The sequence below is a fragment of the Protopterus annectens genome, chromosome 8.part0 (assembly GCF_019279795.1).
Source record: "Protopterus annectens isolate FY-2018-M chromosome 8.part0, PAN1.0, whole genome shotgun sequence".
Lineage (NCBI taxonomy): Eukaryota > Metazoa > Chordata > Ceratodontiformes > Protopteridae > Protopterus > Protopterus annectens.
Genome location: NC_056741.1, coordinates 225456467 through 225477376, shown reverse-complemented (window position 1 = coordinate 225477376; position 20910 = coordinate 225456467). Strand labels below are relative to the sequence as shown.

The following is a 20910-nucleotide window of genomic DNA, read 5'->3' as shown; positions in this document are numbered from 1 at the left end:
TGTCACAATAATCTCCCCTGACCCCTCTACAAAACTATTAGGTGTCATCATAGATAATAATCTAAAATTTGACCTACATGTTAACCAAACTTTCAAATCCATCAATAAAAACTAGGGTCACTTTATAGAATAAAAGCCTTCCTAATCCCTCCAGCTAAAATTGCCATAGCTCGCTCTCACCTTCTTTCAACCCTTCTGTATGCATCCCCCCTACTCTCGAATTTAAACAAGACTGTCCTTAACAAACTCTCAATTTGCTACAACCACATTGCTAGGTTTGCCACTGGGATGCCATTTAGGACACATCATTGCATCAATCTAAATCAGCTTGGGTGGCTTGAACTACCCAGCCTAATCCAGTATAACCAACTGATTATGGCCTATAAAATCCTCTATAATCCGGACAATACTCCTGCACTTAAAAATATTATCACCCCTATAACAATCCTAGACCGCTTCGATCCTCTAACAAACTACTAATTCAGACTAGCAAAATTAATAACACAGCCAGTGACTCTCTCTTTGCAAATTCTGTAAGTAGATCCTGGAACTCTCTTCCAGCTGATATTACCTTACTTTCCACCTTAGGTCAATTTAAAACTAGATTCAAGCAACATTTGTCACTTAACTGGCTATGTCACTGTATCAAGCCTGGCTAACTCTCTCTAGAATGTGTAAAAATCTGTTAACCAGTTTACTGTGTAATTTAATTTAATCCTGATTTACACTCGGGATTAACTCTAACCTGTTGAACTTGTTTAACTTGTTTACTTATGTAATCTCTGTAAGTAGTCTGTTTGTATTATGTAATGCTGTATCTGCTTACCCTTGGAGCTTTTCTCTCCAGGCCTCCACTGAAAATGGACATGCATCCAGTCGTACTATCCCAGTCAACAAATGTAAAATAAAAATAAAAACAAATGTCTTACAGTATTTTATAATGTTATACCACAAAATTACTGTTACTTGGTCTGCTATACTGATGAGATTTTTGTTTTACAGCTTCACTTTCTCTCTTTCAGAACTGATTTTAAGTTCCCTTTATAGGACTCATGCTAGACTTTCCTCATTTAGATAAAATGGCAGTATTGTGAGAAATAAGTGTCTTATACAGCCATGAAACCTGTTTTTATTTTCCCCTAAATTACCTTGATTCACTGTGGCAACATAACTTCTGCTAATGTTTTCACTGTTAATTTTCAAGCTTCAACAAAACAAACTAGTGAAAGAAGAATTTTTTTAGACTATTAGATTGTAGACTTTCAACAACTGGCAGCGGCAAGCCCTCCCCTACATTATTTCTTAGGTCTAAAACTTGTCAATCTACTGCAGGAGCTGTGTATGGCTCAAGTTATCTTATTATGAATAGCAAAACAAAGTGGGCCAATAGACCCCCCCTGTTTTACCCCTTTCTAGATCACAAATTCATCTATCAAATGTTTTCCCAAACAGATTTTTTACACTACCTCAAGATTAAATATATAGTGCCTCAGTATTTGCAATTAAATTAACTGTGTTATCCTGACTTAGCTTATAGACAACCAGAGCCTTCCTCTATTCACAGTCAAATGTCAACCTCAGACTCTATAACGACAGCAAACAAATTCTTGTGCTATAAGAGTGATGTATTTCTCTTTCATATAATCAAGGATACGTCAATCTTCTAAGGCTGATCTCTTTATTTAACAGCACATTATGTCCTCTCTCATTTTTTCAATAATCTAAAACCATTCTGGAAAAGATTTTTAGAGACTTATCCAGAAGCTTAATGGAGCAAGAGATCTTAGTATTTCTTATATTTCCTTTTTTATAAATAAGCAATATTGTTCTGTTTCCAGGAGGTTAAGCCGTGGTGGTGCAGCGGTTAGTGTTGTCGCCTCACAGTTTGATTCTCAGCTGGAGCACCTGCTGTGTGGGGTCTGCATGTCCTTCCTGCGGTCGAGTGACATTAAAGACATGCAGATAGGTGCGGGCGTGAATGGGTGCGTTTTCGTTGAAGGTTGGGCATTGGGCTGGCAACTTGGCACCATAAAATCCACTGCCAATCATGAGGGGACTGGAGTTCCGCTGTGGTGACCCCTAACCAGGAAAAGCCGAAAGACTTTTTTGTTCTGTTTCCTGGAATTAAGTGAATTCAGATTTTGAACAAATTGTCTAAACTGGTATACAATCATTTCTGCCCATTCCTTCTCATGTTCAGTGTATACCTTCTTCCCTGTCCCATCAGGATCTGATGGTTTATTTCCATTCAGCTGTATAATATAGTCAGTAGTTTTTGGAATTTTCTGACCATACTGATTTTTTTGTAATTCCTTACCTTTTTTCAGATATTCCTACTCAGAGACTCTCTACAAAATATCGGAACCATAACCCCACATCAATCAAGGTGTCTCTTGTACTTGAAAATTTTCTTATATAACATGCCACCAATGTCCAGAACTTTTTGACTATCCTTCCACTCTTTTTTTTAATATTTCTTACTATCTCATTATCTGAGAATTATATTTTTCCATTTTAAAATGAAGCAGGAAGCATTCATTTTTCAGGCAAATTAAAGAAGCACTGAAAAAGACTAGTTTTCATATCTGGGAGAAATTAAACATATGCATGTGTTATAGTTAAGTAACGAAAGTATGCAAATATTAAACATAAAGTCATTTAAAAGTAACACATATTAAACATAAAGTCATCTATATTATTTGCCAAACAGTTAAACTTTTAGGAGAACCATACCCACAGTCTCAAAAACATGTTTATTTCATCATGGTTTGGTGTTTCCTACATTTTAGCGCCACTCTGGGACTATTTACAGGTTTTAAATATTTTTATATGTAATTTCTGAGTCTGACCACATGGGGTCTGGGATCTTGAAGTAATTCTGATTGTTTAGTCTGCCTCTAGGTATCCCAAAATTCAGTGGTCGTCTGTAAAAAGTTGCATCACACCGGCCTCTTTCTTCCTAAAGGTCCTTTCACTGCATTGATTTTACATGCATACACTGCTGTCTTTCAGTCAGTTTTAAGTAACATTTCATGCTATTCAGTGACCACTTAAAACACAAACAGTGTAAATGTCACAGAACAGACTTTCAAAGTGCTTTTTACTGCTGCTTCTTTTAGTATGGCTAAACTGCAGTGTTTTGTCAAGCCTGAAATTGTATGACTTTGACTCATCTGCCATCCCCCTTCACACCTAACTTCCCTAGTGCTAAGGATAATTTGAGCTGTTACATGCTGTGATTGACAGCTCAAAGCAGGAGACTTGACTCCTTGTTCTAGCCTTTACTTTCTGTATGGTTAGGGGGAAGGACCAGGAGACATGACATCACAGCATGGGTGGGTTTTTAGGACAGTCATGTTGATGTCAGTTTGGGGAGGCAACTGGCCAGAAAACTACCTATATTCAGTGGTCTTGATGACATCAATGAATATGGAACTGCAGCAAGGGCGGGATAAAATTTTTTTGAAAGTGAGACCACCATAGTACAGTAAGGTACTGTTCTAGTGGAGAGAAACAGTTAATTTAAAATATTTTAAAGGCTGTATTGCTGTTTATTCATAGCAGGGACAATAAATAGGGAGAAAAAGGCAAAGAAGTTGAGCATTTAATAACAGAATCCCATTGTTATCTTTTAAAAATTTAAACATAATGATTTTATATCTTCATTGAGAAAATGACTATCTGTTGCTCACTAAAGATCTTCCTTTAGAATGTGTTGATTTTTTTTCATTAATCTTCATTTTTATTGATGTGACTTTACCTCCAGAGCCCTTTTGTATAGCCTGCATCTAAGACTGCAAATACATTTAATAACTAGGAAAGATCTAGCATCTATATGTAGAGCTGATAGAACTTCTTCACTTAGGTGTTTTATTTTACAAATATAACTTAGTTCACAATGTGGACAACTGTTGGCAGTTATTATACGCACTATATATGAAATAAAATATGCATAATTATAAGAATTCTGTCAGCACACAGAAATGTCTGAATTGTGCAAACTTATTCTGTTAATCTACAACAAAAGCTATTTCTTGTATGTCATCTGTTGCTTTTTTTACCTACACCTATTTTGTAGCCTTTGTTTTTTTTTTTCATACATTTTGAATTAGTAACCGCGGTGGTGGTGCTGCGGTAGCGTTGTCGCCTCACAGAAAGACGCTGTCCGGTTCGATTCTCAGCTAGAGCGTCTTCTACGTGGAGACATGCGTGAATGGGCATACCTTCATTGAAGGTTGTGTGTCAGGGCTTGTAACTCGGCACATAAAAATCAACTACCAATCATTAGCGGACCGGAGTTCCGCTGTGGCGACCCCTAACCGGGAAAAGCCGAAAGACACAACAACAAACTTTTTTATTTCAGTCCTAAATTAGTTCTCTTGCTAAGTTCAGACAGAGTCAGGAGGTATCTACATTCACAAACCTTTTACAGTATAATCATAGTCAATCACTTCAATACATATACATTCTTCTGCAAATAGTTAACGAAGAACTTTTCTGTTAGTGTCATAAGAGAATTAGACAAAAAGTGCGGGCTAAATGTGAAAGATGCCATAATCTAGTCTTAAACTGAACAGCTGTCTATTTTCCATTTTATTTGCCTAACCTAATGTGTCATGAAGAAAACATAGTTCTTGGAAGGGAAGCCACTATAACCTCATAACTAGAATGGTCAGTATAAATGCAATAATGTAACCATTGGCTGGGAGAAAAAAGGCAGCACATACAACAGCAGCCTTTGTAAATGAGAACAGTTCATTGGATGGCAGGTCTTTTCAAACAAGTGACAGGTGTGCTGTAAGGTTTCAAGGACACACAGTTTGATAACTGCCTTACCATAATTCACACATGTTTAATGAGTCTGGGCTTTCTCTCTCTCTAAAATTTAAGAAAAGTGAAGAGTTGCTGTTTGACCCAGGTAAATGTTTCACCATCATCCATATCATTTGGATGGTGCCCTCACCAAAAGATTACCTGTTCTGGTCAGCCATTTCACATACTCACACATCTGGTCTGACTGTCAAACAACTACTGGTATTTAAAATACCTTGGTTAAATACCTAAAACAAACAAATAAACACTATATTTGGTGCCAACAACAAGATTTCTCATTACTTAGCATCCAAAGTTACTATTATGATTGCCAGAGATGTCATGTATCGCAGCTTACAGTACAGGATTCCAGTAATCACTCTGGAGTCATTTTTTTTTTATTTCTCTGGCTACAAGTAATGGTAACAAATAACAGTAGGATTTAAAGTTGCATTCTGTCTACAATACCACTGCGGTACCCTCAGTAAACCTTTATTAGTTTGGTATGGGTCAAACCTGAGCTCATGTCCTTTGGTGCTCAGAATGCTTTTTCTGAAGCATTCTTCTACGGTCAAGTCTCTAGTGACAATTAAACCATTCATTTGGAGATGGCAGTCATCTGCATCAAATCATCTTATCTTGTTGGAATGTAATGTCCTTTCACACACCTTCCAAAGTACTTCTACTTATCAGCAGTTAAATCCCATCTTCCTAATTGTTTCACAGCAAATTCGGTGTTCATGTGGACTTCTAGTTATAATCTTCTCTTGTATGTTAACACATCTAAGAATAGGAAAGCATTTTACTGTCATGTGGTCCACTGTATTATGTGAAATCAAATTTTCTGACTGCATAAACTAAATGCGTAATGGCTACATACTATTTATTGTACAGTCTTACATTTGGTCATTTTAGTTATATTTATCTATGTATGTACCTATCTATCTATCTATCTATCTATCTATCTATCTATCTATGTATATGTATGTCTACTGAATTTAAGTGACAGACCCAAACACTGAACTGTAAAACAATGACTGCAAAAGGTCGACAGTGTGAATGTCCACACACTTGTATGTATGTGCCAAGCAATGATCTCAATGCATACAAAACAGTGAAAAAAAAAAAAAACATTTTTTGCAGGGGGCAAACCTCCCTGCACCCCCAACCTCCTCACACCCCTTGTTAATTATATATACTAACTCTGTGATTACATAATAATGGGGAAAGGGCATATTCCCCAACTCACAAGAATTGTGCAGTCTCGCAGACGTGTCAACATCCTGCTTAGTTGAACAAACTGTGTCATTTAAATAGCTGTCATCCAAGTTCATCTCTTCCAAACCCTGACTACATAAGTTTGTTTTTCTTGTATTGATTTTAACACTTACATTGTATGCCTTTAGCGAGACATTCCCATTTCATTTACAGCTAACTTACAGTGGTAGAAGGCTGTTGTCATTTATTAAAAGGTTTACCGTTCTCTCCCTACACTATAAATGTTAATTATGGAGGCATTACAGATGACTAGATTATATTACTTTATGATGAACATCACAAGTTATGTTTCCTAAAATAGGTTGATGCATTATGTCTTCCATACTTTCTTGCTACTGATCACTTGGTTCAGTATCCATTTAAGAAGTCAGGAGTCAAATCTCATTCTGCTGAAGTTGCTTGTTAACAACGTATTCTATGCAGTACAGGAAGTCTTCCTTATACGCATCTGGTACACAGCTTGTATACATGTATTTTTTAATGCAAATCTGGCTCAAAAAGCATGTCAGGCTAATTTTGCAAAACTTGTCTGTTATGCAGGAAGGCTGGCTTGCTCATTCCTGAATCCTGCCAATTGATATATTACATGGCATGTCTTGATTAATGTCTCCATCAGTTTTCTACAACAGTTTTAGTATGTTTGGCCTATGTATATGCCTTCAATTTTCTTTACTTATATTTAATTGAGAAGAAAATTGTTCACTACCACGCAGACTGCTAGAGTGCTACTTGTTTCTTTTTGATTCGCTGGGATGTGCTGCAAGCATTCTGTCCATTTTCTATACTTCACTCAGAGATTACTGAAAATAAAAAGTAATAATCAACAGGAGCTATGAGCTATAATGAAGAAATGCATTAATGCTACTAGAATAATAAAGATAAGAATGTGTAATTAAACATACTGTCATAACATTTAAAGCATGAGTGGAATTACATGTATACCTTTCAATGTATACCTTTCAATGAAGAGTGGAAGTTGTCAGTAGCAGTTTCAGACTATCTGGTGACTAATATGGAGATATTCTTACATTGTCTTATGTAATCGCAATATTATTACTAATGGATTAGTCTTTTGAGTATAAACAAAGGGATAAAACTCGAGTCAAGAATTTTTTATAGTATACATGCATTGGTTACAATAATATTTGAGTATCAAAACACATGTATTGTTATAGCAGTAGATCATATGAGCTTTGGCTGAAACTTTCTGAAATGCTGTTTGCACTGATGCGGTAACAATGCCAAAGTTATGGTCTAGTGAGCCATATCAGTTACTCTTTTTCTTAAGAACTCCCATTAGAATACAGCAAGATCATTTTTTGCAACTTCAAATGTTTAAAAACTTAACCATGACCAGCAGCCCCCATCAAGTAAAAGCCTTATTTTAATACTAGTTGGACAGCCACATCACAAATTGGCAGTTATCGTATCATAACCAAATAAAATGTTTTACATTCCCTGCCCTGCACATCATTACAGATTTTGTCTTGAGTGCAGAACTGAAAAAAAAGCCTTCAGCAGCTTAGCAACCTTTTTTCATACCTGCATAGTGAAGGGGTGCATCTTTATCAAGGGCAAAGAGAGGTGGGTTGAGCAGTACGGTGTTGTCATTCTCCATGATGATTCCCTGGTATTCTGCCTCAATCCATGGTTTATGCTTGTTGGCTGAAATGAAGACAAATGTTATAAGTCCAAGTATAGTCCTGCATTTAATAACCTTTTTATCTAGGTTCTAACATTTTATTATTGCAGGCATACATGCATACATACATATAGTTGTTAACAGAAGGAGACCATCTCACTATCTCATGAGCCTATGTTACAAAACTAACACTCTAACAGTGGCCTGCCCATTTTCTTTCTGCCTTCGCTCCTCCATCCTTCCCAAACTTTAGTGAATGTATCCATTGTCTGACTGATCACCTCCCATTTGGACATTCATGCCTTGTATTCACCACCATCTCAGTGAAACTATTCATCCTAATGTACAGACTAAAATGGATTACTTCATTCGGCTGGTGAAGTCCCTGCCCACTCTATCTACCTTTTTACTTTAGCTCTGCTCACTCTCACCCCTCTTTCAAAATCTTAAGCACCCATGTCAATCATGACCTGTCTATTGTTCCTTGTTTATGGGCTACTTCAGCTTAGCTTTTCTAGACACTTATCTTAAAATTAACCCTCCATTCCACTTATCACACTTGCTCCCTTCCTTGGTATACAATCCAGCAAGTCAGTTACGTTTTCTACAGATGAGCAGCTGAACTGCATATAGAGTAGGACTACGACCTCTGAGTACCTTGAATGTATTCATCCCAGAATGCAGTGCAGCATCCTGTTTGTGTTTACTGTATCAATTTCACTTTTTGTATCTGCGAAACCAGTGCTGCAATTAATGTAACCCCTAGTCCTTATCCATCTTTTCCATGTCAGTCTTTCTACATGTCGCAATCCCCTCCTGTAGTGGAGAGTATGTCCTCAGGTTCTTGAAATCCAAGTGAGAAATACACTGAGCACCATGGGTCTCAAAACCTAATCTTGTGATAACCTATGAGTCATAAACTCCTCAAGAGACAGAAAACCCCTGCAAACCACCTTTTTTTCACTATGTTATTTATTATTTTGTTTTATTTGCGATTACTGTAATTGTAATTAATTGCAATTTAAAAATGTATATTTTGTTTTACAATGATGGTATTGTATTGCTACTAATGATATTTTGGTTTGACTAGAAATGTTATATATCCTCAGGCCAGGCATAAAAATGTTCAAGTAGGATCAGTGCTTGACCCTGGTCAACAAATACAAATACAAACAAGCACGTAAATAAATAGAATAGGTTGTTGGAGTGGACCAACTGGCTCATTTTCAGCCACTGCTTAGGTACAAGATTTATAAAAAATATACCCAGCAAGACAAACTCAGTGAATTACAATACAGTGAAATTATACAAAGTATAAGTATACAGTTAAAAACATTTTTCCAAAAGTACAATGCCACTGTATATAAAATCAACCCAAATCCTCATGATGTCCATGCACAGTTCTATTCTCACCTTGTCACAGAACTCAATTAAGATCATTAGGTGGGATTGTGTAACTGTAAATCCATACTGATTGAAGCCCTGCAGATGATTATCATACTGCAATGCCCTCAGTCTTTCTTTCTGAACATCTTTTCTATCTCCTTCAGTGCAAATGACTTAAGCCTTACTGGTCTATTATTCTAACTGAGGAAAGCTAAAAAGCCTTTTTAATACTTACTGTTCCCATGATATTCACGCTACTGAAGACATCACAGAATGCAGACAAAATGCTGCTTTTGCATAGTAAGCATAATCTGAACATGTAAACGTTTAGAATTCTCCTAACAGAAATGGAATTAAAATGTAAACGTTTAGAATTCTCCTAACAGAAATGGAACTAAAATGTAAACGTTTAGAATTCTCCTAATAGAAACGGAACTAAAATGTAAATGTTTAGAATTCTCCTAATAGAAATGGAACTAAAATAGAAGCCTGTGAACTCTGAGACTGGTACAGAAGTAGAGCCACTATAATTAATGACATGAAATTCAGAGACATTAGCAATGTGTTGATATTCAGGACAGGCCGCAGGGGTGCAGCGGTTAGCGTTGTCGCCTCACAGCAAGAGGTTCTTCCGTTCGATTCTCGGCTGGAGCGCCTTCTGTGTGGAGTCTGCATGTCCTCCCCGTGGTCGAGTGACATCAAAGACATGCAAGTAGGTGTGTGTGTGAATGGGTGTGCCTTCCTTGAAAGTTGGGCATTGGGCTGGCAACTCGGCACCGTAAAATTCCACTGCCAATCATTAGCAGACCGGAGTTCTGCTGCAGCGACCCCTAACGGGGAAAAGACGAAAGACATTACTTATTGTGATGAAAACCTACACAATATAAACTCAAAAATATTGAAAAAGCTGAAGTGAAATTTATTTATAATGAACAATGGCAAATTCCAGCTTTGATAATGGTTAACAGTACCAGATCAGATTTGCTGAATACATTATGTTTAAGCTTGCTATCAGTGAAAAAAGTTTTAGTAAAATAGTCTCCACTAAATGGGAACACCTGTGCCCACTTTCCATATCTCTCAACTGTCCATATTTTCACAGAAGTCCATATTTCTTCATCTTATTGTTGATCTGTTCCTCATAAAACTTTTGGTTTTCTGGCAAATCGTTAAATATTCAAGTTAATAAATAATACTAAATAATGAAAGACATTTGCATTTCAAACTTCATATAGCAATATTTATAATCTGTATCTATTTTTGAGCTTTTGTTCCCCATTCTTTCTGGCTGTGTCTAGATTTCTTGAGCTGAGATTTTGAGAGGTATGTCTCCCCCATCTTAAAAAAGCAAACAATTAAGAGAATTTAGAAAACAAATATATGTGCTTCTTAAAGAGTCTTACAAACGTTCCTACTTTATCAGCATTGTGCCACTTTCTGTCTCTTCCCCTAACAGATGACCCAGACTACAGAATATCTTTACTAATTCCATTCTGTGTTATTCTAGAGATAAAATTCATACAACTACAAAAATATAAACAGCATTACCCTCTCTGTTTTTAATTTTGCCTTCCCTTGTACCATTTTATGTAATACTAATATGGAAAATGTCTACGTATCTTACATGATATTATGTTAATTTCTTTTCTGATTGCTTATATACTGCATTCATTTCTTTTGTGAGTGTTTATGTGCTATGCATCCTGCTTATTTAATTTACCCCATAGTGCCACTGTTAATTTGTCTCTGATTTATAGCCAAAAAGCGTACAAGAACCAATCCATCCACCTGGTCATGAAAGTTAATAAATAAATAATAAATAGACAATATTTGTGTAAGATGTGGGTAACAAAGCACACATTTTTCTGAAGCTGAAGCTTTAACAAATGTGCTGTTTAAACAGGAAACTTCTTAACAAGAAATAGGTGTGATAAAAGAGTCCACTGGCAGTACTAATTTTTACACCAAATGCCAAACATAAATGTTTTAGACACAGGTGTATTCCTTTTGTAATACATGCTAAAAGAGAAGAAAAATAAACAAAATATTGAAAGAAACCATAGCTCAAGTTAAATATTCAAAACAGATGATACTGGTGGTGTCTATGTTGAAATATAGGAGATATATTAGGATATGTGGAGATTGCAAATCAACTGTTAAGCTAACAGCTTCTTCAGAAAAGTAGTCATACCTTGAGTACAGGAGGAGCATTGTGTATCTCAGGCTGATTCTCAATGTTTTCAAAACTATGAGCCATGATTATCAACAGATCATTTAGGATGATCATATGATCATAGGATAATAGGAAATTCAATGAAAATAAATTGTGAGAACATTTGTGCCTGATAATATCCATCCTTCTGATATACATCCTCCTTTTAGAAGGGCAAAGCAGTTCAGACCAGGAATGACTGTGCAGATGCCAGTTTGATCATCAAGGTTCATCTGGGAAGATGCAAAGGTGTCACTCTGTTTTACATATAAGGGTGAATTCTTCCATAGATGTGATGAAAGTTAGGTAATATACATATCCTACCTGCATGTTTCATTTATATATTGGTAGAGATTTAAATCCTTAGGTTAAATGTTTGTGGAGCTGTTTGTGTTGTTCCTATGCAAGAGAAGGATGTTTGTGTGTTTGTGGAGTTGTTTGTATTGTACCAGTGCTAGAGAAGCAAAGAGTGGTGGATCTTTAATGGCACAGAATGCAAAATATAGATCTTCATGTGAGTCTATACATAAAACCAGGTATATGGACAATGCTTCAAGGCTGTCTTGGTACCCAAGGAATTTTAGACCATTAATCATTATTGTTAGGATCTTTCTAGTTGTTTGATGTGTGTGGATAGATCCACGGTAAAGGATGCATTATATACTATAGCTTTCCTAATCAGAGCTGAATACAGCAGGATGACAATTTCTTTTGACCTGGACAAGATACCTTTAGGTATCAGATAGAAGGATTTCCTGTCTACCGATGCTACATGGTGATTGAAAGAGAGAGTGTTGTCACACAACTTGCCAACATCCCTATCAACTGTCTTTGTTTGGAGTGGGGTACTGGCTATGCTCTAAGAAGCAGGCAAGAGTTGTTTACAATGAGATACTTTTCTCCAATTAGTTTTAGCCCTTTACAGTACACCATTGATTTTTAATGATTAGTTCTTGTAGGGACTCATTCTTGAGGGTGGATTGGACAATGACAAATTCTTAGGAGGTTCATAGGTTCATAGGTTCATAGGTTCATACTAGGCTATCTGCCCAAGGGCATTTATAAGCCTAGCCCATAGTTATGTGGCTTTCGCCACCCCTTTAGTTTGAATAAAAACTATGCCTATCATTTTTCTGTGCCTCTGTCAAGCAGTGACACTGAAGTAATCCCTGGGGTATATCTGCGATCTCCCATCCATTGGTCAAGATTCCTCTTGAACAAGGCCAGCGAGGTGCTCTGCCTCACATGTACCGGGATTTTGTTCCACAGCATAGGGAGTCTCTGGGTGATGAATCTGTCCCTCCAGCACGTTCTATTTATAACCGTGTCAAGGTTTAAGTCTCCCATCCTTGTGGTTCTGAGGGATCTAGATTTTTTGAGGTGAAGCATATTCATCAAATCTGGGTTTGACATGGCCTTATATGTCAGGCACAGGTCACCTCTGAGCAAGCGGTATGAGACTGAATAAAGCTGGAGTTCTTTCAGTCGGGCAGCATAAGACATATTTTTGAGACCCTTTATCCTTTTGGTGAGGAACTTTTGGGGCCTTTCAAGCTGCATCAGGTGTCTGGTCAGATACATTCGAACGGGCATTGTACTCAATCATAGGTCTAATGAGTGATGAGTACAGGGGGACGATGACCTCCCTTGATCTAGATGTGAATCCCTTCATGATCAGGTGGGCGATATAGAAGGTTTTCCTAACTACTTTAGCAACATGAGTGTCAAACGAAGACTACTGTCAACTTGGGTCCCCAGATCCCTGATGACTTTTCTGTGCTCAGTGGATTGTCACCTATATGGTAGCTAGGGGTAACCTTGTTTTTCCCGAAGGGTATGACTATGCATTTTTTGGCGTTTAACTTCAGGCCATGGCTCTGGCACCAGTTATCCATTTCTGTGAGGCCCTTCTGGAGGATATCTGTGTCAAATGTGTTTTCGACTATGGCGCCCAGTTTGCAGTCATCTGCAAACTTTGTCAGCCATAACCCTCCTGTGTTTGCTTGTACTTCAGAAAAGTAGATGCCGAACAAGAGTGGACCCAGGACTGAGCCCTGTGGGACACCACTTGTGACAGGCTTTGAGTCTGACATGGCTCCAGCAACTCTGACCCTGTGGGTACTGTCGCTTAGCCAGTTTGCAACCCATCTTGTGATGTATGGGTTTACATTCAAGCTGATGAGTTTTTCGATGATACCTGAGTGGGGTATTGTGTCGAAGGCCTTTGCCAGGTCGAGGTAGGCTGTATGGACTGCCTTTCCCTCATCAATGGCCTTGGTGACTGTCTCGAAAAAGTCAACCAAGTTTAAGAGGCAGGATCTGCCTTTGACAAAGCCAAACTGGGTTGGATCCAAAGTCTGCAAGTTCCCTATGTCTTTATTTATGAGTTCCATTATGATCCTCTCCATGGCTTTGCAGATAAGGCTTGTCAAGCTAATGGGCGGTAATTTCCAGGGTCTGTGGAGGCACCGCCCTTATGAAGTGGGACCACAGTCGCCGCGCCACTCCTTGGGCGTATCCTGAGGTGAGGCTAAGATTAAACAGCTGTCCTAACTGTGGGTTTAATTCCTCGTTGAGTTCATGAAGCACACAGCCGGGGACACCATCCGGTCCCATGGATGCTGTGTTTTTGCCTTAGTGAGGGCAGTTCTCACCTGGGCGTTGGAGATGTTTGGGGGCTACAATCCTCTGGAATAGATATCTCTCCTTTGGGGGAGGGGAGAAGTTTGCACTGAACCTGTCAGCCAGTATGTTAGCAATGTGTGTAGGTTCAGTAATTTTCACATCATTTTGAACTAATTCTGAGCATATCTGGGAGTTTCCTCCTAGGTTTCTAACATAGCTAAAGAAGGCCTTATGATTGTCTTTAGAGTCCTTGGCGATTTTTCTCTCAAAATTTGCCTTTGATGATTTTATGAGAGCTCTTAGTTTTTTACTTATATTGATCAAAGGTGTCTTACCTTTCAAGGATTTTGCTCTATCTTGTAGTAGCTTCCTCCTTTTGTTGTAGAGCTTGTTTATGGCTGGGGTCCACCAGACTGGACGCTTGCCTTTGGTACAGAGAGTCTTAGTTTTGTTTGGGATTGCCTGATCCATGCAGTCCTGTAGGTGCTGGTAGAAGGCATTTGTAAGCGATTCAGCGGTTTGAGTAATGTTTACCACTGGCTCAGGGGCCTTAAAGGAGACCACACTAGTTTTTAGAAGTGTGAAATCGGCTTTTGAGAAGTTTTTCACTGTGGTCTTTTTTGTTTCAGGTGGGGGTGGGATGAGGACCTCCAGCGAGATTAGTTTATGATCTGATCTCACCAGTGAGGGGTATACTTCCGGTGTTGAACATTTTGATCCCATGTTCATGATGATGAGATCAAGTATGTTTTCACCTCTTGTGGGGATGGTGACAAGTTGTTCCATGGCATTTGAGTTTATGAACTCCAGGAATCTTTGGGTTAGAGTGTTCGGGCTTGAGTAGTGTTCCCAGTCTATATTAGGGTAGTTGAAGTCACCTAGTATGATGGTGTTTGGAGATACATTTATCCCCTCCAATGTTTTCAGGAAGGTTAGAGGAGTATATGGCAAAAGATGAAGAGCCCCAGATCTGAGTCCTGAGATATGCCACTGATCACCTTCCTGTTTTCTATGGTGGCAGCTGGCACCCTGACTATATGGGTTCAACCTTTTAGCCTGTTTGCCAATCACCTTGTCATGTAAGGATCCACATGTAGGTTTCTTACTTTATTTACAATACCAGGATGGGAGATTGTGTGAATGCCCTGTCCAGATCCAGCTAGGCTGTGAGAATTGAGTGAATACTGTCCACTGCCTCTGTGACCTTCTTAAAGAAGTTAAATAAATTAAGTTGACATGACCTCTCCTTAACAAATCTAAGCTGCTGAGGGTCTAGTTGTATTAGTTTGTTTGAATACTGCACTTACTGAAGTCAGACGTGAAGTGTTCAGTGGATTTACAAATTAGACCAGTTAGTGTGAGGAGTCTGTGTTAGGGCTCCACTTTATGAAGGAGAGTCATAACAGCCATTTCCCATAATTCATGACATACCCTGTAGCTATACTTAGGTTAAACAAGTTCAGAAGGGGTACAACAAGGATATATTGGGGGCTATTTATTAGGCATCTAGGTATATTTTCTGGACCCATTAAAGTGGTAGTTTTAGATTTTGAGAGTATAGTTAGGACATGTTCCTTGATGATCTTAGGGGTGTAAAGGACTCGGTGATTTGTGAAGTGTTGATGACTGATTCAGGGCTAAAACATCAGGGATTTGTGGAATCTTGATAACTGTTTATGGGGTAACTCTGGCTCTAAATTTATCTGCAAGTGTATTTATTAGCTCAGTCATAAAAGTCAGAGTAGGTAATACCAGTTTGGATTACCACAGAACACTGCTTGGTGACATTTCTTAATTTTCTTACATAATTAAAAAAAAATGATTTATAGTTATGCCAGCTTCAGATGCATGTTTATTTCATGTTTTGCTTTGAACCCCTGAATTGTCATTTTTTTTTATTCTTTTATAATCTTTCTGATTAAGTCTTTAATGTGAACAGATTTAGATTTAGATTTGTTCAAGAACTTTAGAATTTATTATAACAGTCATTTATATGCTGGTGGTGGAACATCAAGGTATTTATTTATTTATTTTTTGTAATTCCTATTGCATTTGGTTCTACTGGAGACTACCTCATCTACATACTTCTCTACTTTTGTACAAGGGAATAAAACTCCATATATAAGTAGTCAGTAAGTAGCATCTGTGACTGCATAGAGAATGGTAATTGTACAAGCACATTTTGACAGTTCCTCATAGAGCTTGTTTGTCTGAAGCCTTTAAATTTAAAATTGTTCACTACAGGGGTGCTTGAGACTTTAATAGAGGAAATTACTAATGTCTGATCTGATTTAACCAGGGACAGAGATAGGAGTGCTACATATGAAGACTGTGATCAATTTATAAAACTCTCCTCCATTCCGCAGAACTTTCTGAGAGCTTTATTTTTTTCTGGATTTTTTTCTGCAACTTTATGTACTTTCCTTTATCTGTTGAAAACTACATGCAGTATTCAAGATGTGGTCGTATCAAGACCCCATAGAAGGGAAGCCTTCTTCCTGCCCTAGCTTGTCCTCACTAGTCTCATTTTATACTCCTCCCTGATCACCAAGGAGCTCAGTTCAATATTGGTTACAGATTCATAAACCTAAAAAATCTGTTGGACAGAACCTATACAGTTACACACCTGCTGTTCTATGGAACAAGCTTCCTATGACTCTGAGAAGCATACCTCAACAAGTTTATATATTCAAGAGATCTCTGAAAGAATACTTGAATCACTCTTGGAAATGTCACTGTAATCACCCTACCTGAATCAAGTTCCTACTCCATCTTTTCTTTTCTCTTCTTTCTTTTTTTTCTTTCCTTCCTTAACATATTTCTCCTACTTTTGATTTCTATTAGTTTCTAGTCAACATACTGCATTTTACTATATTCTGCTCTATATATCTGTTATATCTTCATACACTTCTGTTATATATAATTTTCTTTAGTCTCTTTTTTTCTTTTTCTATCTTCATGTTATATATTGCTAATCTTATTGTATTATACTTCCATTGTAACATGTATTTTTATATGTGTATTGTGGATCTTTTCTCCCCAGGCCTCCTCTGAAAAAGAGCTTTGTCACAGTCGGACTTTCCCGATCAACAAATGTCAAATAAATAAATAAAAAAAATAAAAAAATACATTTGTTTATGGACTCTGTCTCTTTCTGGACACTCCCCGGTGTTCTGTTTGCTACTGATACTGCCCTCCTGGTCTGCTCCTGGTGGTTCTTTCCTAGAAGGATCATCACCGCAGTTCCTGCGTGGCTACCATCAGTTCCACTCTCACAGCTGATCCTTCGCAGCATACTTGTTGTGATCTGTGCACAATATTTTGCTCTAAACCTCATCTGTGTGATTTCTTCCCACTTGCTTACCGTTATCCTCTGCTAGACTTCTCCCATCCCCCACTGTTGCACCTATCTTCTGAGTCATCACCAAAGATCCTGTACTCTGTTACCCAAATGCATCAAATACAAGCACCCTGAAGAGTACTGAATCCCAGAATGACCTATGTGCTATTCAACTAGTTATTCTCTGAATTATTGGCATTGTCCCTGACAACACAAGCACTATATCCCACCATTCAACTATGTAACTATAAGATTTATCGGTATTGTGGTTCACTTCCTTTGTGGGACTGAATCAAAAACACTACTAAGATTCAGGTTGGCTATCTGCATTGATACTTCAGTGTCGTGTTCACCTGCATCCCAGTCATAAAGTTGAATCAGGTTTGACTGATAGTGCCTTCTGCCCATGAACCCATATTTGTTACTGTCCTGAAGACTGTTGACCTCTAAAATACTACCAGCCTTTGCCTTCATTTCATGATGTATCTGCTACTGTTGTTAAGCTAACATTGCCTGTAGGTCAACAGAGTTTGTCCACTATCCCATTGTGCAGTAAAGCTATACCTGTTATGTTACCTACTAGATCACAACATTTTTATAGTAGCCTGTGATCTGTTAAAACTCAACATCAGGTTTTCTGTGTAGACTTTGGACAATTGTATATGGATTGTGTGAGGCAACTCATTTATACTTGTGCTTTGGATTCTGGTAAAAAATCCATCAGCCCCTGTGATGTGCCCTCCCTAGGGGCAGATTTGGCTTAATCGATAAGGTCTTTACTTCACAGATGCAAAATACAGGGTTTGATTATGATCTCTGTTTTTTGGCAAGGCCTGTCATTTCCTTTGAACCTCTTCCTTGTTTTTTGGCTAGGCTTGTCATTTCCTTTGAACCTCTACCTTGTTTTTTGGCTAGGCCTGTCATTTCCTTTGAACCTCTTCCTTGTTTTTTGGCTAGGCCTGTCATTTCCTTTGAACTTCTTCCTTGTTTTTTGGCTAGGCTTGTCACTTCCTTTGAACCTCTTCCTTGTTTTTTGGCTAGGCCTGTCATTTCCTTTGAACCTCTTCCTTGTTTTTTGGCTAGGCCTGTCATTTCCTTTGAACCTCTTCCTTGTTTTTTGGCTATTCCTGTCATTTCCTTTGAACCTCTTCCTTGTTTTTTTGGCTAGGCTTGTCATTTCCTTTGAACCTCTTCCTTGTTTTTTGGCTAGGCCTGTCATTTCCTTTGAACCTCTTGCTTGTTTTTTGGCTAGGCCTGGCATTTCCTTTGAACCTCTCCCTTGTTTTTTGGCTAGGCCTGTCATTTCCTTTGAACCTCTTCCTTGTTTTTTGGCTAGGCCTGTCACTTCCTTTGAACCTTTTCCTTGTTTTTTGGCTAGGCTTGTCATTTCCTTTGAACCTTTTCCTTGTTTTTTTGGCTAGGCCTGTCATTTCTTTTGAACCTCTTCCTTGTTTTTTGGCTAGGCCTATCATTTCCTTTGAACCTCTTCCTTGTTTTTTGGATAGGCCTGTCATTTCCTTTGAACCTCTTCCTTGTTTTTTGGCTAGGCTTGTCATTTCCTTTGAACCTCTTCCTTGTTTTTTGACTAGGCTTGTCATTTCCTCTGAACCTCCTCCTTCTTTACTCTGAAATCTGTCGACTGTCATTTCCATTCTGCCCCGGCTCCCTCTCGAGTACCATGGCACTCTCCCGTGACTTTCGTTTGTAAAAACGGAATCAGAGTACTCGAAACCTTTCCTATTTTCCCATCTCTGTTCCACCTAGAGAGTTCTTCACACTCCTTCCTTTTTTATCTTATGTGCCTAACAAAATCTTACTTAGTCTTTTGCAATGCATGCAATTTCTTTTTTATTTATTTATTTATAATGGCATCATTAGTGCTTTGTTTTTAGGTTTTATGACATGAGTAGAATGGAAATAAATACATAGGTTTGATTCCTTCTATCTTCAGTTGCCTAATTTAGGATTTTGAGCAAGTTGGTTAAGCTGATACTTTCTCCAGTGAAGATGAATTTGTGTCTGGAGGGCTTAAATAATTAAAACTTAGGCAAAATAAAAATAAATAAATCATTGATTATGATGATGCAGGTAGAGTGAGGATGAATACTTGACTGCATGGGCCAAGTAGTCCATCTCAGATAAATATTTTCATTGTACCTGTTTTTTTTTTTTTGTTTTGTTTTTTTTTAATTAAAATTAGGGTTTCTGTCTGAGATCTAGCATTTTTTTTATAATTTACAATGCTTGTATATTCAGAAATGTGTATGTAAGTATACATAAATGTATTTCTGTGTATGTGTGTGTGTGTGTGTGTGTGTGTGTGTGTGTGTGTGTGTGTGTGTGTGTGTGTGTGTGTTTGTGCGCACGTGTGTTTGCTTGTATGTGTGTATCTGTATCTAAATATATATATATATATATATATATATATATATATATATATATATATGTATTAGAACAGTTGGCATCCCATACACAATATAAAGGTAAGGTTTGATCCTGACCTCCAGCCAATGTCTGTGGAGTTTGTATGTTACCCTGTGTCTTTGTGAGGTTCCTACCACCTCCCAAAAACATGCTGGGTGTTTCCACCTCAAAATTCACCTGGAAGTGGAGTTGTGGGCAGCAGCACATATTCTAGATCATGCCTATCAGCGTAAGACTTGTATAGTCCACCGACCACTTTAGGTATCAACTGTGATGCAAAGTATCCATTACATAAGATAACAGGGATTGCAGACTCTGTGCCATATCAGGAAGAGCCACATAACAGTGTAAAAATTGTCTCTAGGTGACCGCGAATGGGTATGGGTATTTGCAGGTGATAAGTGAGTTGAGGACACAGCCTATTTCGATCTCTGTCAGGGACCCATACTAATGGTGGAAAAGGTCTATGTCTATGCACACCTATTGGCCAGTGTGTGCCCAACATAAAGTCCAGCAGCCCTGGATCAACAAGCTACTGGCTGGATGATGCCCAGTTGCCCAGCTTGGGTTACATGGGATAGTGCTGTGCAAAAGCTGGACATAACACCAGTCAACATCCCAAACATGATCTAACAACACTCAATATAGGTGTACTGACAGCATACAGCTTGGAAGTAGCTAACATGATAGTAAGGAGGAGGCTGGACATCCTCTGTATCCAGGAGACAAGATTGAAGGACAGTGCAGCAAACCCACTTGATTTGCGATTGAGAATCTACTACTCCTGGGGGAAGGATAGACTAGAAATGGTGTGGGAAATGTGGTGAGGGAGAGGCTTCAGAAGACAGTGAGAGATGTCATCAGAATTAGTGACAGACTCATGGCAATCAGACACCAGTATAAAGATAAGGCAGTATTCATAATCAAAGCCTATTTCCCACAGCAGAGTTGTGATAGTGAGGAAAAGAGTGCATTCAGACAGCAATTACAATACCTACTAGATAAAGCAAGAAAACATAAGTTGATGTTGATAATGGGGGACCTGAATGCAAATACCATGGCAGATGGAACAGGATATGAGAATGCCTAGGTTGACATGGCTGGGACAACAGAAATGAAGAAAGATAGTCCATTCTGGATTTTGGTCTGGCAAATGGCTTGATGGTGGCCAACATATGGTTTACTAAGAGA

General features: G+C 38.2%; 1 protein-coding gene across 3 annotated transcripts in view; it reads right to left on the bottom strand.

Moving 5' to 3' along the window:
- The window catches only part of CLSTN3 (calsyntenin 3), a 1069180-nt gene that overhangs the window by 802465 nt on the left and 245805 nt on the right, over positions 1 to 20910 (bottom strand). For all 3 annotated transcript variants that reach the window (XM_044079705.1, XM_044079706.1, XM_044079707.1), the window contains exon 2: positions 7633 to 7755. In XM_044079705.1, coding sequence (XP_043935640.1) covers positions 7633 to 7755 — 123 coding nt within the window. The remainder of the gene's footprint in view (positions 1 to 7632; positions 7756 to 20910) is intronic.